The sequence below is a fragment of the Bufo gargarizans genome, chromosome 7 (genome assembly GCF_014858855.1).
Source record: "Bufo gargarizans isolate SCDJY-AF-19 chromosome 7, ASM1485885v1, whole genome shotgun sequence".
NCBI lineage: Eukaryota > Metazoa > Chordata > Amphibia > Anura > Bufonidae > Bufo > Bufo gargarizans.
In genome coordinates, this window is record NC_058086.1 from 189,575,095 (window position 1) to 189,598,116 (window position 23,022).

Here is a 23,022-nt window from a genome sequence, read left to right on the forward strand (position 1 = left end):
GAGGCTGGGCGGGGATAAGAGCCGAAGAGGCAGAGCTGCCTGGGCTCCAACGCTGTGGACTCCGCCCTGGGCACTTGCGACCCCTTATTTACATATGCATCAAAGTTCGTTTTTGGCAGTTTTACAAGTCCACCAAAGCATATAAAGGTACCGTTTTAATCATCTGTGTTGCGGCTACAGCGCTATGGGAACTGTTAAAAAGGGGTAAATGTGCTGACAGACTCCCTTTAATAAGACTACGACAACCTTCTGGATTTTCTTTTTATGATTGAATTTTACTCATTTTGGGCTAAAAAACATAATTTTTACGATTTATCTTTATAAAAAGTTTTTTTTCCCTATAGGGTTAAATGTTGGCCCATCTGCAGAGTATCTTACTTTTAGTTTCATACTGAGATGTCAGGTTGCTGCTCTGATGTCTGGATGTAGAAAGCAGGTGTTAAAATCTGAGAATTTTTCTATATATAATTAGGCTATTGTGCTCTATGATTAATTTAAGTCTGGGGTTTCTAATTCCAGTCTTCATCTAGTATGCAATGAAGTTAGAGGCAGCAGAATTATTAAGAGGCGCTCACCTCTTAATACTTTTGTCATATATCGACAGCTCCATATGCCGGAATCTGAAATCTACACCTTTTCAGGTAGGCAGACTGTTTGGTAGGCACTATCAATGTAGACATTGTGCAGAAGGTACTCTCGGGCAGGCAATGTCTATGTAGATACTGTGAATGGGGTACTTTGTGGTGAGCAGTGTCCATGATGTTCATGTGAACACTGTCTATAGGGTATTTTCTGGTAGGCAATGCCCAAGTAAGCACTGTGCAGAGGGTTCTGTCTGGCAGGTACTATCAGTGTAGGCATTGTGTATAAGGTACTTTTTAGTGGAGACTGTCCATAGGGTACTTTATGTCAGACCTGGTCTAAGTAGACACTGTCTATAGGGTACTTTCTGGTAAGCACTATCTATGTGGGCACTTCGTACAGGATACTCTCTGGCAGACACTGTATATGTAGGCACTGTGCATAACGTACTTTCTGGTGGGCATTTTCCATGTAGGCAGTGTATAGGGTACCTTCTGGTGTGCACCCTCTATGTAGACACTGTATGTAGGGTACTCTCTGGCAAGCACTGTCTATGTAGGCATTGTGCATAGCGTTCTTTCTGGCAGGCACTGTGTACAGGGCACTATCTGTTGGACACTGTGTATCGGGTACTCTGGCAGACATCAAGTAGGCATTTTGCCTACGGTACTCTCTGGTAGGCACTGTGTATAGGGTACTTTTCGGTGGGCATTGTCTATGCAGACATTGTTTGTAGAATACTTTCTGGCAGGCACTATGTAAGAACTGTGTATACAGTAGTCTCCGGCAAGCACTATCTACAGTGGATATAAAAAGTCTACACACCCCTGTTAAAATGTCAGGTTTCTGTGATGTAAAAAAATTAGACAAAGATAAATCATTTCAGAACTTTTTCCACCTTTAATGTGACCTATAAACTGTACAACTCGATTGAAAAACAAGCTGAAATCTTTTAGGTGGAGGGAAGAAAAAAACAACTAAAATAATGTGGTTGCATAAGTGTGCACACCCTCTTATAACTGGGGATGTAGCTGTGTTCAGAATTAAGCAATCACATTCAAAATCATGTTAAATAGGAGTCAGCATACACCGGCCATCATTTAAAGTGCCTCTGATTAACCCCAAATAAAGTTCAGCTGCTCTAGTTGGTCTTTCCTAAAGTTTTCTTGGTCGCATCCCACAGCAAAAGCCATGGTCCACAGAGACTTCCAAAGCATCAGAGGGATCTCATTGTTAAAAGGTATAAGTCAGGAGAAGGGGACAAAAGAGTTTCCAAGGCATTAGATATACCATGGAACACAGTGAAGACAGTCATCATCAAGTGGAGAAAATATGGCACAACAGTGACATTACCAAGAACTGGACGTCCCTCCAAAATTGATGAAAAGACGAGAAGAAAACTGGTCTGGGAGGCTACCAAGAGGCCTACAGCAACATTAAAGGAGCTACAGGAATATCTGGCAAGTACTGGCTGTGTGGTACATGTGACAACAATCTCCCGTATTCTTCATATTTCTGGGCTATGGGGTAGAGTGGCAAGACAAAAGCCTTTTCTTACAAAGAAAAACATCCAAGCCAGGCTACATTTTGCAAAAACATATCTGAAGTCTCCCAAAAGCATGTGGGAAAAGGTGTTACAGTCTGATTAAACCAAGGTTGAACTTTTTGGCCATAATTCCAAAAGATATGTTTGGTGCAAAAACAACACTGCACATCACCAAAAGAACCCCATCCCCACAGTGAAGCATGTTGGTGGCAGCATCATGATTTGGGGCTGTTTTTCTACAGCTGGAACTGGGGCCTTAGTTAAGCTAGAGGGAATTATGAACAGTTCCAAATACCAGTCAATATTGGCACAAAACCTTCAGGCTTCTGCTAGAAAGCTGAACATGAAGAGGAACTTCATCTTTCAGTATGACAACGACCCAAAGCATACATCCAAATCAACAAAGGAATGGCTTCACCAGAAGAAGATGAAAGTTTTGGAATGACCCAGACCTGAATCTGATTGAAAATCTGTGGGGTGATCTGAAGAGGGCTGTGCCCAGGAGATGCCCTCACAATCTGACAGATTTGGAGTGTCTTTGCAAAGAATAGTGGGCAAATCTTGCCAAGTAAAAATGTGCCATGCTGATAGACTCATACCCAAAAAGACTGAGTGTTGTAATAAAATCAAAAGTTGCTTTAACAAAGTATTAGTTTAAGGGTGTGCACACTTATGCAACCGTATTATTTTATTTTTATATTTTTTCTTCCATCTACCTAAAAGATTTCAGTTTGTTTTTCAATTGAGTTGTACAGTTTATAGGTCACATTAAAGGTGGAAAAAGTTCTGAAATGATTTATCTTTGTCTCATTTTTCTACATCACAGAAACCTGACATTTTAACAGGGGTGTGTAGACTTTTTATATCCACTGTATGTAGGCACTACGTATAGGGTACTCTCTGGTGGGCACTGTTTATGTAGGCACTGTGTATAGAGTACTTTCTGGTAGGCACTGTCTATGTAGGCACTGTGTTTAGGGTTCTCTCTAGCAAGCACTGTCTATGTAGGCACTGTGTATAGAGTACTGTCTGGTGGGCACTGTTTATGTAGGCACTGTGTATAGGGTACTCTCTGGTGGGCACTGTCTATGTAGGCACTGTGTATAGGGTACTGTCTGGTGGGCACTGTCTATGTAGGCACTGTGTATAGGGTACTGTCTGGTGGGCACTGTCTATGTAGGCACTGTGTATAGGGTTCTCTCTAGCAAGCACTGTCTATGTAGGCACTGTTTATGTAGGCACTGTGTATAGGGTACTCTCTGGTGGGCACTGTCTATGTAGGCACTGTGTATAGAGTACTGTCTGGCGGGCACTGTTTATGTAGGCACTGTGTATAGGGTACTCTCTGGTGGGCACTGTCTATGTAGGCACTGTGTATAGGGTACTGTCTGGTGGGCACTGTCTATGTAGGCACTGTGTATAGGGTACTGTCTGGTGGGCACTTTCTATGTAGGCACTGTGTATAGGGTTCTCTCTAGCAAGCACTGTCTATGTAGGCACTGTGTATAGAGTACTGTCTGGTGGGCACTGTTTATGTAGGCACTGTGTATGGGGTACTCTCTGGTGGGCACTGTCTATGTAGGCACTGTGTATAGGGTACTGTCTGGGGGGCACTGTCTATGTAGGCACTGTGTATAGCGTACTTTCTGGCAGGCACTGTCTATGTAGGCGCTGTGTATAGGGTACTTTCTGGCAGGCACTATCTATGTAGGCACTGTGTATAGGGTACTTTCTGGCAGGCACTATCTATGTAGGCACTGTGTATAGCAGGGATGGCCAACCTGTGGCTCTCCAGCTGCCGTAAAACTACAACTCCTACCATGCCCTGCCGTAGGCTAATAGCTGTAGGCAGTGTGGGCATGCTGGGAGTTGTAGTTTTGCAACAGCTCGAGAGCCTCAGGTTGGCCATCCCTGGTCTATAGCGTACTTTCTAGCAGACACTGTCTATGTAGGCACTGCGTATAGGGTACTCTCTAGTGGGCACTATCTATGTAGCCACTGTATATAGGGTACTTTCTAGTGGGCACTGTCTATGTAGGCACTGCGTATAGGGTACTCTCGGGTGGGCACTGTCTATGTAGGCACTGCGTATAGGGTACTCTCGGGTGGGCACTGTCTATGTAGGCACTGTGTATAGGGTACTTTGGCAGGCACCATGTAAAAGTGCTGTTATGTAGGTACCCTAAGAAGAAAAATACAGTTTTGTCTGTTTTTAGCAGTTTTGAGCTGGCCCAGCACAAAAATCTTTGGGGGGGGGGGGGGGGGGGGGGGAATTTATCAATCTATTGAAATGAAATGTATAATTTGCAAAAATACCATATTTATGGAGCCTTTCACTTTTCAAGCAGATGCACCAGAGGAAATTGAAAAGTCTGAACATCATGAATTTCTTGTGATCTGTGTGGGCATTTTCATGGAAACGGCCTGATATATAGAAAAGTAGCGTTGTTGATGTCTTTACTTCCTGGTACATTGACAGCGGAATCTGCAGTCTGATGGAGAAAAAACGCTTTCACGGTACGCAGGTGACAGGCGCCATTTAATGCATAACATTTAGAGGGGAAAAAACAGACGTCTTTCTGCTTCTCGATTAATCTCCAAACTAAGAAAACTTGTGGTGTTTGAAGTGAATTCCAAAACTTCTTTAATTAAAATGATGATCATGAATCTCTAACATTAGGGGGAAGGAAATAAATACATTTTCGAGCTTGTAATTTTAAAGTAAATGACTGGTTTTGATGCAAACTCAGTGGAGCAATACATGCTGTCATTAGCGACTTGAACTCTTCTATTAAATAACAAGCTCCGACTCTGTTCAATTAGAGGAAGGAATATGAAATGTTGCAAATCTTACCTGATCAAGAAGCAGCCGCAATAACATGGGGATTGGAAATCAGTGCAATGGTAACATTATTATTTACATGACAGGAACGATTTACTACAAATAGGAAGCTGTGATGTGGGCAAAGCCGTGGGAACCGAGGCACGAAAGTTTTTATAGTGTTTAAGTTCCTGTTCCATCGCATAGATAAAAACATACTGTACTTTACCCACGATGCCATAGCTGGCCTTAGGGGCATCAGCTGCCCATTGTGCAGGAAGTGCCACAGACGGACTGGTATTTGAGAATTGTGACTATAAAACGTATTAACTGTATGGCGGTATTATTTTCTACATTATTTAGACCACGAGTGTGCAACCTTTCCTGGTCCAAGGCCCACATTGTCATATTAAAGCCCTTCCGAAAACCACAATGAACTTAGGGTTCATGCACACGACCGTATGTATTTTGCGGTCCGCAAATAACGGATGATGTTTGTGTGCATTCCGTATTTTGCGTAACGGAACAGCTGGCCCCGTAATGCGGACAATAATAGGACATGTTCTATTTTTTTGCGGAACGGACATACAGAAACAGAATGCACACGGAGTAACTTCTGTTTTTTGGGGGGACCCATTGAAATGAATGGTTCCATACACGGTCCTCTGATTGGAGCCCCCAGAGCAAAATTGCGGGGCTCCAATTGGTTTGCCATGAGAGCCTGGGGATTTTTGAAGGTTCCCACTGTCATAGATAACTGCCTCAAAAGCTGTACCTGAGGAATGGCTGCTCAGGCGGCCTTTCAGAATCCATAGACTGCAATAGTATTCTATTCCAGTCTATGGGACAAGCAATCCCGTGCAAGATGCTGTTTCTCTTGTACCCTGTAGACGTTTATGAATGAATTGCCAGTGCAGTACCCCAGAACAGGGTCACTTTAAAGCCTAATTGTTAGTAATGCTATGTTGCTAAGTGAAATGCTGTGATTTACCGTATTTCTACACCTAATAGTATTGTACTGTATTAGTGATGAGCGAACTGGTTCGGCCTGCTTTGGACAAACCCGGTTCGTCCATCTACATAACTCGTATTCATTGCGATCCCTATCTCTGCACGAGCATTCGAATGTATTGCCTCTGATGAGGCTCTTTCAATATGGCCGCGTTAACGCAAGACTTCCGTAGCCTCGTGCATGCGCCGTTACTGTGAGTTGCGGCTACATGCATTAATGAATTACATAACGAATCGGAACTTGGATTTGTGGAGTTTTCCATAATCATTAACAAATCTGAGTTCGGAATCATTATGCAATACATTAACGAATGCACCGCTATTCACAGTAACGAGACTATAGAAGTCTCGCGTTAACAGCGGCCACATTGAAAGAGCCTCACTGGAGGCAATACATTCTATTGCTCATACGGAGATAGAGATTGAAATGAATATGAGCTATGTAGATGAACGAACCAGGTTCCTCCATAGCAGGATGAACTGGTTCACTCATCACTACACTGTATGGATTGTTTAGAGTTAACGACTTTAATTATCCCCTTAGGTTGTTAGAAGATGGATCTGGGTTCGCCCCCTGGTTAGCGGGTAGTGAAAGCCTAGCTGAAGAAGAGAGAGGACTTACTTGTGCAAGCTCCTCACAGCTAGCTCCAAGCTCAGAGCTCATTGTCTTTATCTCGGAGACAATCTACAGCCAATACAACAACTTCATCACCAAAAGTGCTTCAGAGAGAAAGAAAAATCAGAAGGTCCAGAATCTACAAGGCCGTGCATTGGAGTCAGTCAGCAAGGTATTGTGCACGTTTATGGACAGAGACTTTGCTGCTGTGAGGGAACATTGCGAGCTCCCCCTGCCACACCTTGAAGCAGTTTGGCCAGACGTGTGTTATATTTGCACCCCTCAGCCCGGGAATTACAGAAACATTTACAAGGAACCTCATCGCATGCCTAAGGTTCTGCAGAGAGACTATAGGGACACAGACAGAAGGGGTACTATAACCTCCACCATTGCTGCTGGAAGGATTCCACTGTGATCTATTTGGAACAGTGTTTTGTTACTGTGAGGTGTACTACTACTCCCATTCAGCAGACGTATTTATTAATATGGCCTGGTTACTGACTCTTCCATCATCCTTACTCTTGCCTTGCACCCTGCCACACTTAACATCAAGAGCACCCCAGAGCAGAAGCCCCAAGACCAGAGTATGTTCTGAGAGAAGAAAGGGTGCGCCCTCCAGTTACTGCACAGCCCAAGGGAGAATTGCCCCTGTGAGTACTACTACCATCCGCAGAACCACTACCACTCCCATCCTCTGCTATCCCTCTCCCGGGAGCCGTCTGCAACATCAGAAGTCTGCACTAACAGGTCTAACTGGGTGTTACAAGACGGGAGATGTCCCTGCACAGTCTGACACTGGCAGCACTGGTTTGATAGTGTCAGACTGTGCAGGGACACGCCCCCCAACTTGTAACACCCATATGGACCATTACTGCAGACTGCTGCCAATCCAGTGACTGGCTGAGGGGGGGCTCTCTTTTCATTTTCTATGTGTTTACCTGGGACCAGGAAGTGGAGAGCAGTGACAGTAGGGTAATGGTCTGACCAGTGGTAAGTAATGCTTCTCACACCATTCCACCCCGTATCTAAAACATTGAATTGCACATGACAACCTCTTTAAAGAGGACCTGTCACCGCTCCTGACAGGCCTGTTTTAATAGCTTCATGCATCCCCCATGTAATAACATTTCTGGAGCATCTATTCTTATGACTCTATGTTGTGCCATTCCTATATTATTCCTGCTAGAAGTTATGAATGAATGGCTAGCAGTCTGCAGTAAGGGTACAGAGGGGAGATAACCAGTTGGGGGGGTGTCTGCACAGTCTGAAAATGACAGCACTGATTGAATAGAGTGAGTCTGGGCAGGTACATCCCCCCTAACTGGTAACACCCCTCTGTACCCTTACTGCAGACTGCTAGCAATTCACTCATAACTTCTAGTAGGAATGATAGAGGAATAGCACAACACAAAGTCATAAGAACAGATGCTTGCAAATAGTTATTCTATGGGGAATGCAAGTAGTTATTAAAACAGACATGTCAGGAGCCATGATGGGTCCTCTTTAAATAGAAAATATAAATAGTTATGCAGTTTTAAATAAAAAAAAGGATATTCAAGAACCTAAGAAGGCTGTGTGACGGGATGAATTCACACACGGCAGATTTATCGCAGCAACTTCGGCGACTATTCCATTTATATGGGGATTGCAGAAATCCATTTGCTGGCCACCAAACTGCGTGTGAATACCCCATTAATAGGCTTTTTATCAGTTTGATAGAAATGGAAACCTGGAAATGGTAGCTGGTGGCCTCAAGGGTCCATTTACACGTTCGTGTGTATTTTGCGGATCCACGGATCCGTGGATCCGCAAAACACGGACACCGGCAGTGTGCGCTCCGTATTTTGCGGACCGCACATCACCGGCACTTAATATAAAATGCCTATTCTTGTCCGCGGACAAGAATAGGACATGTTCTATTTTTTTCGGGAACGGAATTGCGGACCCGGAAGTGCAGATCCGCAATTCCCGATCCGTGCCGTACATCGTGCGGCCCCATAGAAATGAATAGGCCTGCAATTCCATTCCGCAAAATGCGGAACAGAATTGCGGATGTGTGAACGGACCCTAAAGGGGATATCCAACGTGTAAAATATGCCCCCTCTAATGCCTGGGGCCCCTCATATAGATGATATTTATCTCGCTCCCCGGCACCTGCGTCGCTCCTGATCCCCGTATGGCCGTCCCTGCATCTCCACGTCGCGTGGATCAAAACATCTGACGACGGGGGGAGCAGCCAATAGCAGACTGCGACGGAGGCGAGCCGTCCTAGCGTCAACTGTGATGCTATGGAGGCTCGTCCCCATTGCGGGCTGCTATTGGCAGATACCTCCCCGATCGCCGGATGTTTTGATCCACGCGACGGGGAGATGCAGCGGCGGCCGTGGGGGGGATCAGGAGCGACGCCGGTGCTGAGGAGCGGGATAAGTATCATCTATATGAGGGGCCCGGGGATTGGGGGGCATGTTTAATAAAGCTCATTAAGAAACTTTCATAAGAGCTAATAAAATGTAAAAATTCATTCAAATCCTGCGACATATTTTAAGCGCAGCAGTCTATTCTGACATATATGTCAGGCCGGGGAGAGCGGAAGAGGCCCGCCAGGTAATGATTGCGGGAGCCATATATTCTAGAAGTAATAAATAGAACAGAGCGATTGCTTTGAGCTCCTTCATGTGTGCTGCGATGGAAAAGTCTAGGGGACAGGAGCGCTGTAAGCGCAGAGCGTTCTCTCGGAGTGACTCTTAGCAGCTTGTATTTATAACACGTCATGTGATAACTCTGTAGACCGAGCACATATATTCAATCACGGTGACAACAGCCGGCACAGCGAGTCTGTCCTGACAGGCATTATACTTCATCTCCGGTACCCACACCCTGTCTGTAAAATCTCTCCTTTATCACAACGCACGCTGCCAGAAAAAGCCGTTATTCTGATATATGGCAGTTGCCAACTCAATATCTTGCCGCTAGAAAGTGACAAACCCTGAGAGCTAAAAGTAGATTTCAGTCTATGCTGAGTTTTCTATCGGCGTATGCGCAATCCTCGCCCGAAGAGAATCCGTCAGATTAGACTGCTGGTCCCGACGAGGGCAACCGGATTACGGAACGGTTGCAGGCCTAATATTTAAAGGGGTTTTCAGATGAATCATATTCTACAGTTTTCAAGCCAGCACCTGGATCTGAATATTTTGTAATTGCATGGAATAAAATTTTTGTATAACCACTGAGTTATTCAATGAAATCTATCTGTATAGGCGCCACCTGCTATTTAGTTTTTTTAATCTTATTTCTTTGTCCTGCCCACTGAGATGGCCGCACATGCTCAGTTTCATCCGTCAACTGCCTCCTGAGCTGTGATAGGGAGAGAATGGACACGCCCCCTGAGCTGTGATAGGGAGAGCATGGACACGCCCCCTGAGCTGTGATAGTGAGAGCATGGACACGCCCCCTGAGCTGTGATAGGGAGAGCATGGACATGCCCCCTGAGCTGTGATAGGGAGAGCATGGACACGCCCCCCTGAGCTGTGATAGGGAGAGCATGGACACGCCCCCTGAACTGCAGCAGAGAAGACACTCCCATTGAACTGTCAGCTTGATATAAATCTAGCAGAGCAATGAATGGGGAGATCTCTGGATCCATGTGAGGTACAGGGCTGGTTCTAGCTTTATTAGAAAGAGATTGTCATGTACTATATGATGTCTGATTTTCATTTTTTACATTAATCATGGGATAGCCCCTTTAAGGAGGCATTCCATGTCCATTTACAAGTGATTCTACTAGTGCATGGATGAATGATGATTGGTGAATGTCCTCCTCCTGAGCCCGTTGTAGTTTTCCTAATTAAAGAGGTGACTGGCACAGGTTGTTCAAGGGGTTGGCCCCTTCACTCCAAGTGTTGAAGTGTCCCTTTGTTTTCAGAAAACTTAGAGACATATCAAAAGTATTGATCGGTAGGGGTCTGAGTGATGAGACCTCTATTGAAGATAGAAGAGAGAGAAATGCGCTTACCACGAGTTACCACGGTTTCTCTTGCTGAAGAGGAAGCAATCGTGGCGGATTCATAGACTTTCCGCTGAGCCGTCTTGCTTCCTTTCCTGCAGAGAGGAGAGAGTGTGCGATATGTGAGCGCTTCTCTCTCCTCAGTCTAGTGATCGGGAATCCCAGCACTCAGACCTCCACCCATCAGAACTTTTGATACGTCTCTATGTCTCTGGTGTCCCCTTTAATGTGCATTATATGGTACTTACTAATAACTATTTTATTGAAACACAGTGCACTTGACTCGCGATGGCCTGCGCATGCGCATTTTATGTCCAGGCCATTTTATGGGGCTATGCCCCCCTTTCCCTAGTCGGAGGCCTCCTGTCTCATTCTGCTTCCTGTCCAGAAGATGGACCTCAGATGGAGGAGCAAAACATATCATCAGGTTATCTCTATAGGATACACAGGGCGTCTGTCATTTGCGCATGCGCAGGCCTAGATGTCAGTAGACATGCACATAAATAAATATATATAAGTAAGTGCCTATACGGTGCACATTAGGGTTCCCATTAACACTTGAATAAATTGGCCAGTGTGACAGTACCCACATGAATAACCGGAAGCTTACGGGTCCCATTGTAAAATTTGTACCAGGTTCCCCCACTTTCCATGTGGCATTTATAATACTGGTGTCTTGTTAAGTTGCAGAGGGGTGTTTGGGGCCCCTCAGGTAAAAGGACTCAGTTGACCCTTATTGCTGCGTCCTGGACAGTACCTGAATGTAAACTATAGAAAGTCGTGCCAACTTGGATTTTAAAAACTCAATGGCTCATGGAGTCCCTCTGAATCCACATTACTGTGTGTGCCGCTATATGGTACCTCTGTATGACAAGGTAAAACAATTGTCTTTATAACATAGCATCTGATAGAACAGTATGGACTCATAGTGCTGTATTATGGATGTTTACAACACATGAATCACCATTTGTGATCCCTAATCTGCCCAATCGCGCTCACAAAACAACCCAGGAATTTCCACTTTGGTGGTAAATTTACACAAGCTTCATTCCTCTGGGTTCTGGTCCATGGGACAATCCCAAGAAAGAAAGGGATGGTTTGGAGATACGTCACACAGATCAGCATTATACTTATGTGATGAGGCCTTACAAAAATATCAAGAGACAAAGGGTTCTTAGCACTACAGGAGACACAAGGATCTCCTCCAATGGTGAAGCCCCTAGGGATCAATCCCCATCAATTATCATTCATTAAAGGGGTTTTCCGGGTTCAGAGCTAAACCCTGACATATACCCTGACATTTTCTCTGAGGCAGCCTCTCTGATATGAACATCAGAGCATTTCATGCTCCAATGCTCTCCTTTGCCCTGCCCTGAATAACACAGGACAAGGGCTTCTTTTGGAGATCCAATGATGTACCGGACTCTCCATGGATAAATCTAGGCCGGAGCTTCCGCCCAGTAGTGAGCCCGGTGACATCGCTGGCACTAATGGGCTGGCTTTAGCGCTACCCTAGCCTGTAAAATGGTCTAACAGCGTTAAATCCTGCCCATCAGTGCCGGTGGTGTCACCGGAAACACTGCTAGACGAAAGCCTCCTCTTGTGTAAAAAACATAAACAAACAGGCTTTGTCCTGCGCGATCCTGCACGGGGCAAGGGAGACCATCAGAGCATGAAATGCTCCGATGCTCATATTAGGGGGGCTGCCTAGGTGAAAATGGGATATATGTCCAGGGTCAGAGATTTTAAGATCCCCTTTAAGATGTAGGGAAGATATGTATAGCATAATAATAAAACATAACATTTCCAATTTCATTCAAACAATGTAAATGTCATTTTGAAGTCTGGATACACATAACGTACCTGTTTCGGTGGATAACACAGGTCTACCATCGTCTCGAACGTCAGTGTTACGCAATTTTGTAAGGTCTAGGACCTGGGTGACCTGCTCAACATCAGTGGTAATTTGGCAGCTTCGAGGAATTGTATCGGTGGGATCGCAGTCTGATAATGATGATTCACATGTGTCTGTAAAATAGATCACCATAGCTACATTTGTACATTTTACTTCTTATACATTCAAGGGTCTGCAGTTTTTATTTTTGTCTATAAACCATTAGATACTAATGCGGTTTTTGAGGACCTAAGTTTTACCTTGAGTAGACATCCCATAAGTTGAGGAAGTAATCGATAGATGTCAGCATTGCCAACTGTACTATGGATTGTTGAGAAGTACTACAGTAGACAATAGGCTTGGCCTTCAATTGAAGCCCCCTGATGTTGTATCCCATTGATACAAATAATATAGTCATACATTGTATAAAGCTCTCAAACATTAAAGGAGGTTTCCAAGATTTTGGTATTGATAGCCAATTCTCAGGATAGGTCATCAATATCTGATCGGTGGGTGTCAAACTCCTGGGACCCCCGCCGATCATCTGTTTGAAGAGGCAGTGGTGCTCAGGTAAGTGCTGCAACATCTTCCTAGGCAAGTGACACATTCATTGGTCACATGGCCAAGGCGCAGCTCAGTCCCATTCAACCAAATAAGTCTGGGTTGCATTACCAAGCACAGCTGCTGTACAATGAATGGCACTGTCTTTGCTAAGCTTCGAGGAGGCCGCAGCACTCACCAGAGCACCAAGGCCCCTTCAAATAGCTCATCGGTGGGGGGTTGATGGTGGGAGTCTGACCAACACCGATCAGATATTGATAACCTATCCTAAGCAATACTTCCGGAAAACTCCTCAAAACTGACCCATAGGCTTCCATTATACCAATGGAGGCCAAAAGGGTGTGCTTTTAGCTTCGCTTTGGTGGCATCAGACGAGGGTTAAATTTTTATACAGCATGGGATAGGGCAGCAGACTGTGATACTCCTTACAGGGTACAGATTTTTTTTAACAGGGTGCCTATGGGTGATTGATGCTCCTGTTAAACACATGTGCTCTAAACCTCGAACAGTGTGAAAAGAGCCTTAAAAGGGTTAACCAACCCCTAAAATGCCTCCCCATATGCCCGGGCCCATGACAGACCTGGCTCCCCGTCGCGTGCGTTGTTTCTGACGCCTGCAAGGCCGCCGCTGGATCTCCCTGTCATGTGGATTAAAACATCTGGCATCGGGAAGGGGTGGTGGTCTGCAGTCAATAGCAGGCCGCAACGGGAACAAGCCTCCCTAGCATCATGGGTGACCCTAGGGAGAATTGTTCCCGTCGTGACCTGCTATTGGCTGCATCCCCCCCCCCCCCCCACCTGGAAGCCGGATGTTTTCATCTGTGCGGCAGGAAGATACAGTGGGTGCAGAAGCGACACGGGTGTCGGGTAAGTATAGCCTCTGTCAGGGGCCCGGGTGTAGGCATTTTAGAGGTTGGATAACCCCTTTAAGATTACCATGCAGCGATCAAATAGCATTGCCAAACTGTTGTTTAAAGAACACTACCCAACTGCAATGGGACTCGGAGCACAAATGTCTTTCTTAAAAATTACAAAGAAAGCCTTTTTATGTATTATATGAACAATCTCACCAACATACAGTAGCTGCAAACTAGATAAAGTGTAGCAGCTTTTCTACAGGCACCAAATGTGGGACCTGAAGTGCAGGACCACAGTAGCCAAGGGCACCCTCTACACTACTCAATTGTGATACATCCTGAGGTTGGCACTGGTGGGCATGCCCTGTAGTCCAAAATTCAGTTACCGTATTTTTGAAAGGTAAATGAGTTAATCTATGTTGCCTATGTATTGTAATGACACATCATTTACGAGCACAAAATATGACAGCCGCACAACAACCTTCTCGAACAATTATGCAAATCGCCTACATTAACATCGCGACAATAAGGAAGCAAAATAACACAGGCTGTTTCAATAAAAGAATGTAAAAAAAGAAATTATTTGGCTTTTACAAATCAGAATTCAAGCCGTGTTCACTTTGAATAGTCAGAGTACAGCTCATTTCTGCCGATGTCCTAAGTCTTCAATTTCTTTCAAATTACCATGTGCGGTTTGTAATCATAAAAAGTACAGTGTGTCATAGATTTCTGCATTAATTGACAGGCATATGCAAGGGAAAGGTGATAAACAGGGTGGCATTTTTCTATTATGTCTCTGGCACATACGTACTGAAATCTTTTTTATTTTTAAATCTGTCACAAATCTTTCATCTTAGGAAGAATTTTTTATTTTTTTTGCCAGATACAAATGGCATTTCATATTCTCGGCAAATCTATTATTTTTTCCTTCTCTCGTATTCGTTACAGAGTGTAAACTTTTTTCCCTTTTTTTTTATTGTTCAGACTTTTTGCTTCTTCAGCTCCGACTTTCTTCAAAGTCTATAATTTATTTAGTCTTCCGCTAAGCAGGATTGGCGCTAAGCACTCGACACATTAACTCAAAATGGAACGTATAAAGTAATTAAGATATTTGCATAACCTCTTTATAGGCGTCATAAATCAAACATTACCATTGTTCTAGAAACAAAAAGTACACAAGGAAAACAAACCGAGCTTTCATTTCCTTCCGCTCAAAGCTTTTATGGAAAGTAAAGAGGTTTGATAAGCTTATTATTCTAATGAGGAAGGAAATATTATTTTCTCACTTTTCTGGTTTAAATAACAAGTACACTACAAAACACTAGATTAAAGCACATTTCTAGTGATACTTTTTTTTTAGGACACTAGAACTAGCTTGGCAAAATTTGGTACAAATAGGGTTTCTACAATTTTTTCTGACTCACTCAAAATGCGTAGGGTTTAGTAGGAAGGTGTGGTGGCTTTGCGTGAAGAATATGACATTTTGCCTCAAAATTGCACCGCAGTTCTGGAGTAAAATTTTGTCTGTAAGTCAACCAGTAGTTGGTACAGAGTCAGAAAAAGGTGTCTAGCCCTGAACGGATGAGCCAGCTGTGATAAATCTGGTGCGGGTCTAGACAGCCTGTCTAAAGTTATGCCATCCATAGGTTTAGTTAATATGCCACTACATTTTTATGTCCTACTGCATTCTTGTTTTCTGCCAGGATATATTTTACTAAAATGAATGGAAACTCTTAAAGGCATCTGTCAGCAGTTTTGTACCTATGACACTGGCTGAACTGTTACATGTGCGCTTGGCAGCTGAAGTCATCTGTGTTGGTCCCATGTTCATGTATTCCCGCATTGCTGAGAAAAATGATGTTTTGTTATATGCAAATGAGTCTCTAGGAGCAACGGGGGCGTTACCGTTACACCTAGAGGCTCTGCTCTCTCTGCAACTTCCGCATTATTTGACAGGGCCAGGTGTGACAATATTTTCACTGCCTGGCCCTGTAAATCAAAGCAGAGAGGGCGCGGCAGTTGCACAGAGAGCACAGCCTCTAGGTGTTTTACCTATGAGGTAAAACTGACCTGTTACCTTCATTCATTCTCATTCTCTGGGTCAGGATGATTATAACGATACCTCATTTACAGGGGCGTAGCTATAGGGGAAACGGCTGCTTTGGGAACCAAACTCAGAAAGGGCACACCCAGGATGAGGACTAAAAGATTTCATTGTCAGGGCCTCCTCAACAGTATTACACAATTACAATTATATACAGAGACCCTGTAGGAATACGGATGGAGCGGCTACCGGGCCTGGTCTGAGAGAGCGATTGAGCGATATTGACTAGCCACAGGAGGAAAAGGTTGCGAATAAGTTGCTTGGGGGGAGGGAAGCCCATTCAAGAATTTGCTGTGGGACCCAGTCATTTCTAGTTACGCCACTTCACATTTAGATAGTTTTTCTTGCACTGTAATACTAAAAAAAATAAAAACGTTGGAAAAAACTTTTTATTTTTTTTTCTTGCATTGCCATATTAAATGGGTTGTGCGGCAATATATATGACCTATTCTTTGGCACCCCAGCCGATCAGCTGTTTGAAGAGTTAGCGGTGGTCCATGCGAGTGCTGCTTCCTGTTCTTTACACTACGTGTTGCGGTGGCGCAGTGTGATTACAAGTACTCGCTCCATTCAAATGAACAAAGCGAGTACTTGTCATAACTCTACAGCACCAAACCTGAGGATAGGTCATCAAGTTCAATATACAGTATATTGCTGCACAATTTTCCATTATGACATTCGCCATAGAGGCAAAATATTTTAATAGTACGGACGTTTTTGCATCTGGCGATTCCTATGATGTTTTTGAATTTTTTTTCGATTTTGGAGAAGAGCTGATTTGAAATTTTATATTTATTTAGTTATGTAGAAGCGCCGGCCTCTTCATAACATCGGTGCATCCAGCTCCAATTCTAAATGTAAGACTTCCGAGCTGTCTTAAATTTAGTCCATTTTCTACGCCTAAAACAGGCATAGAAAAGGAAGAATGAGATGGGTCTACCAGCCCGCCCCCTTCCACACCCACTTTTTTAGACCTGACGAGAGCGGGGAAAAGTCGCAGATTGAGCCTCCCAAAAACTTTTGCACTGCAATCTGCGTCTGAAATACACCTAATATAGACGTATTTCAGGTTAATAAATGATCCCCATAGGTCGTAGAGTTGGCAGATGTCGTAATTAGGCATAGGGGAGAGTTAGATGTATAACTGTTCATCCTGTCACCCCTTTAAAGGGAACCTGTCACCGGGATTTTGTGTATAGAGCTGAGGACATGGGTTGCTAGATCGCCGCTAGCACATCCGCAATACCCAGTCCCCATAGCTCTGTGTGCTTTTATTGTGTATAAAAACCCAATTTGATACATATGCAAATTAACTTGAGATGAGTCAGAGCTTAAAATATGACTCTTCTCTGGTCACAGAAATAAGATCTGACTCTTTTATGTTAATTTGCATATGTATCAAATCGTTTTTTTTTTACACAATAAAAGCACACAGAGCTATAGGGACTGGGTATTGCGGATGTGCTAGTGGCCATCCAGCAACCAATGTCCTCAGCTCTATACCCAAAATCCCGGTGACAGGTTCCCTTTAAGGAATAAGAAAGACCCTTGTGATGTAACAGACTGCACATATACTCCCTGATGCACAAGCAGGGTGATAACGTGAAGAAAAGTTCCTGTATCCCTGTATTCTCTCATGGGATCACTGCAGCCTATACATGGGGGCCAGATGACAGTAGAAGGCTCACTTACAACTGCAAAAAAGGGGGTCAGTCAGCACATCCCAATGTGCAGGTGCACGCTGGCATGGCTAGAAACATACAGGAAAAAAGGACAATGCAGCAGCACTCTGCTAACACAAATAAAGTACAATAATGCCATAATTATAGAAAACATTTTGGTGCTAATGCTACGATTATTTAGCAAATTTGAGAGTCTTGGCAAATACATTTTGAACAAAATTATAGAGATCGCCTTGACGTTTGGCAGACGGGCCCAAATAATTTTGTACAAAATGTGTTTGCCAATAATCTCAAATTTGCTAAATAAGCGTAGCATTAGCACCAGAATGTTTTCTCTAATTATGGCATTATTGTACTTTATTTGTGTTTGCAGAGTGCTGCTGCATTGTCCTTTTTTTCCAGTAGAAGGCTCACAGACACACTGGATCGGGAGGTAAAATTTTCATGTTGTTTTCCATGATCAAATCACATTTATATTCTGGGATAATAAGAAGATGATTTAAGCCCTGTGGGGATTTGCTCTGGTAGACAGGCTAACGGACGCAGTATAGAGGCAACCACAAAGTCTTTAACTTAAACAGTTCAGTGTTTTATTCACACATAAGGAAAAACAAAAAGTGACATTTTGCAGTCTAGGTGTTTGTTCACAACATGAAAAGTCAACAGAACAAAAACCTTCACTGGGTTTTCAGTTTCTCCACCTGTGGTCCACAGCAGGCTTTAGGGGCCTGTTTCTCAGCATGCGGCTCCCAGCCCTTTTGCACGGCACAAGTTTTCAGATCCCAGATATTGGGCAGACTAGATGGGCCAAATGGTTCTTATCTGCCGACACATTCTATGTTTTAAAACACACAGGGACTGACAGCGCTCCACTGTCAGAAAGGAGTATTCCAAACACAGCTGAGACTGCTGGCTGGGTTTGATATAGGCCAGTAAAGACCCAGCCTGGAGTGTGGGGAGCAGTGACCCACCCAGCACTTTGATTACTCCCAGTAAGAGCCGACCCGGATCAGCTTACAGCCATACTAAAATAGCAATGTGTGAACCAGCACTAGCTGCCGCTGACACTTGAAAATACCGGCTCTTACTTCACCGAGGCCAGGAACCTCAGTGACATATACCTTCCGTCAACGACGGACCCTTGCACCTTCCTACAGACCTTATATTCTAGCTGTGACAAACCTTCAAAGTCAAGAATCATTACATATAGTAAGCCCTTGGCCCTGAAAAGGTTAAAAATAAAATCCAACTACCTGCAGCAAACACTAGAGGGAGCTCAGGAGCCTACTGCATACTGTTTACTGTTGAGTCATAAAATATGCTTTAAAGCTCCCTCTAGTGGTGGATGCAAATTGAGAGCATTCAGTCAATTCTTTGTCTTTGCAATGGAATCAGAAAATTGGAGCTTTGACCACTATAAAGACATTATTTTAAACCTAGTGTGTTCAAGGGTGGGCATTCATTTCAAGGCTCTACATTTTCACAGCTTAAAGCAAACTGGTTTGAATAAATGGATTGTTTTCACGATTCATTGGCTCTGCAGCTTATAATTAAAATGAAATTTATTTAACTATCCCCTTGAAGTCCAAAGGTTATCAGTGACCGGCTTCATTACAGTAATTTGTGATCTCAGCCAACTGGACCATAAGGAGAAGGAAAACTGTTATGTATCAGAGGGAAAATTAAAACAGATTTTATTAATTCAAGTGGTGTCATTATATTTAACAGTTTGGAGGGGTTTTCAGATAAAAACGTATAGCCCTTATATATTTCAACCTTTTTGCTTCCTACACTGCGATTGCTCTCTGGGTTTCTTAGAGGATCGGATTTGCGGATTTAATGAAGCACGCCAGGAACTGTAATGTTATTAGAAAAAGTTAGCCTGTTTCTTATAATAATAAAAAAAAATGAATATTAAAAACTACAGTTATATTGCGTAATACAAGCATATTTTTTCGAGTGTTCTTACGGGTCCATTAAGTGCACAATAGAAATGAGCTTCCATATAACGGCCAATACTATCATACACTGCACAGATTCACAGGTGCATTTTCTGCAGCTTTTGCTCTCATGCGCGGTATGCTCTCCGTTCACTCTGGTGCGCCATTCTGGAGCCAGGAGCAGGTCCCAGAGGTGGGGCTCACACTTAAAGGGAACCTGTCACCTGTATTTTGGGTATAGAGCTGAGGACATGGGTTGCTAGATGGCCGCTAGCACATCCGCAATACCCAGTCCCCATAGCTCTGTGTGCTTTTAGTGTGTAAAAAAAATGATTTGATACATATGCAAATTAACCTGAGAGGAGTCCTGTCCCTGACTCATCTCACATACAGGACTCATCTCAGGTTAATTTGCATATGTATCAAATCGTTTTTTTTACTCAATAAAAGCACACAGAGCTATGGGGACTGGGTATTGTGGATGTGCTAGCGGCCATCTAGCAACTAATGTCCTCCGCTCTATACCCAAAATCCCGGTGACAGGTTCCCTTTAAGCCTCATGCACACGGCTGTTGCTTGGCTGTGCCCGTATTGCGGCCTGCAAACAGCGGGTCTGCGATATGTGGGGACCGGCCGTGTGCTCACCGCATCAGGGATGTGGACCCATTCACTGGTGCGGAACGGAGGCATGGGGTTTCTCTCTGTGCCTCTCGTGTTCTATATTTTTGCCTTTCGCTGCGGACGGATCATGGACCCATTTAAGCAGCCACACGGATAGCGCCCATTCAATTTGCGGTCCCAAATGTACGGAACGGTCGAGCAATGTCCATGTGCATGAGCCTTATCTGACATCTTGTCCCACACAGGACAATCCCTTTAACTATATTTACAATGTATGCGTGCCCAATTAACCCCTTTCCTTCCCACTATCCAGTAAACCACTTTGCAGTCATCTGGAGTACCGACACGCAGTATAGAGAGCGCGGGTGAAGAATTATTCATGCAGACATCACAAATAACATGATATTTACTCACCTATACAGAAAGTTATCACAGATAAAGTGCGAAGCTATTGTCATATTTGTCACTGTAGGGAGGAATCCTCCCCAGGTCTATTTTAACAGCCGTGTCTGAAGAGAGGTGATTTTTTTTTTTACATTTTTCACACATTTTACAGACGTATTTACGCATGTGTTATGTGCACTTGTGAAAACTACAATTGTATAGTTCGTGGGAGACTTGCATTAAAATAGTTGCTCATATGAGATGGTGCAGTCTTGTACCGGCCTGTGAGAGGGTCCTCCAAAAAATGTTCATCTGAGGGCAATGGCACTTTGGAGCTCTTGCTAAAGGCGTCTTTTATTTTTGCTGTTTTTGGTCAATTGATAACGTTTTTTTTTTTAATATGAAAGTGCTGTTAGTAAAAATGAAACCACTCTTTAACATGTCTATGTTAACAATTCTCGGATGCTGCCTGGCAGTCGCACGTATTGCACAGCGCCCTTAGCCTGTCCCGTTGAGACCTCATTACGTGAGTGCACGCTCAGCACTAGAGCTGCTGAATGATGTGATCACATGACTCTGAGTGACGTGCGACCCACCGTTGCACTCTACATTTTCAGCAGTGTGTACAGGATTCAACGTCTGACCAGCATATACGGTATATCAATACTAAATGCCATGACGTACGGCAGCCTGCGATGTCTTGATCCTAAAGATCATGACAGGTGCATTTCATCCTGTATGACAGCATGTGCATCGATCAATACCATAATACACATGCAATATAAGATACCACAAATTATGCACAACTTGCTTTTTTTTTTTTTATAGACCCTGTAGATTATGCTAGATAGTCGAATGTGATAGATTTCACACGTCATGATGCACATCAGCAAGTGTGTACCGATAATAGGCTATAGATCATGCTACGTGGCAGAATATCTTACATGCCACCATATTCATCAGAACTGATTGCCATAAAGATATAATACGGCTTTGACGCCGAGGTCCGAAAATTCACACGACACCTCTGCTTATCCTCCATATCTCTAATTGTCAAAATTATGAATTGCAGAAATTCTAGACTGCCATAAAATGTACACTATATCTAAAGAACACACACAATATATATATATATATATATATACACACAAAATTTTTCGCTTTGTAAGACGCACCTGATGATAAGACGCACCCCAGGTTTTAGAGGATGAAAAAAAATATATATATATTTTCAACCAAAAGGTGGTCTAAAATACAGGCCGGCAGCGCGATCTGTGCCTGCAGGCTGAATGGTGGAGCGGGGAGAAGTCTTCCTGCTGTACCATTCAGAGAGTCGCCGGCCTGAAAGAGGGGAGGAGTACTGGGAGCTGAGAGGTGAGTGACAGGACCGCAGCTCCCAGCAAGCCAGCAATGAACGCTTCCATCTGTATTGATGGAAGCGCTCATTGCTTCTGGCACCCACCTAAGAGCCAGCACCCGGGCGGACCTCCTCCCCCCCCCCATTAGTACGCCACTGCTCCTTTTTTCCTTATTTCTCTTACAGCAGTGGCAAGCTGTCACAACCAGACAGCTGAGAAGCTCTGACAGAAGCCTTTCAGAACCTCCTCCTTGAGTTTTCTTTGTTTTGAATTTCAGTTCCTCATCTCGTTAGCCTCTCTCAGCTGTCATGTAGTTGGACTGATTGCATCCCTTTAAATTCCTCCCCATAATGCATTAGTGTGCGGCTTATACAACTTCCTGGAGTGTGTGTGCATGCTGATCCTATTTTCCCGCCTTCTACAAGATAAGTGCTGTACATTTATTTGTGATTTTCTGTTTGCTGGATCCCAGGTGACCCTGACTCCCTCCGTGTCTAGTGTAGGGAGCCGGTGGTCGTGTTCCCTCACTATTGTAGGGTGTTCAGGTGGTATATAGTCGAGGTACGTGGATATGCGATCATCCACCATTGGGATTTTCGCATAGGCTGAGCAGACAGGGAGAGTGCCAGGTCTTATGCAGGGGTCTCCCTTTTGTTCCTTAGTTTTGGATCCAGTGAGTCATATATTCATTTTGCATTGTCTTGTTTCCTGTACACCTTCCGTGACATTATAAGCCGCCAAAACCGTCTCAAGCATGGATCCGGTTTCACTTTTGACTGAACGCTTCCAGGGTCTTTCATTGGAGGTAGCTGATCTCCGTAAGACTCTTTCTCAGTTTCTAGTGACCGGTTCAGCTTGCGTTCATGGAGTTTGTTCTGAGCCTAAGATCTCGCTCCCGGATACGTTCTCCGGGGGTAGTGAGAATTTTGTGCGTTTCAGAGAGGCTCGCAAACTCCATTTTCGCCTTCTTCACCATTCCTCTGGGGATGAGGAACGGAGGGTGGGGATCATTATATCGCTGCTCAGGGGTAACGCTCAGTCGT

At 44.0% G+C, this 23,022-nt stretch overlaps 1 protein-coding gene across 1 annotated transcript in view; it reads right to left on the minus strand.

The window, feature by feature from the left end:
* Positions 1-23,022, minus strand: part of CFAP20DC (CFAP20 domain containing) — a 327,497-nt gene that overhangs the window by 179,755 nt on the left and 124,720 nt on the right. The window contains exon 8 of the mRNA XM_044301885.1: positions 12,443-12,607. Within this exon, the coding sequence (XP_044157820.1) occupies positions 12,443-12,607 (165 nt within the window). The remainder of the gene's footprint in view (positions 1-12,442; positions 12,608-23,022) is intronic.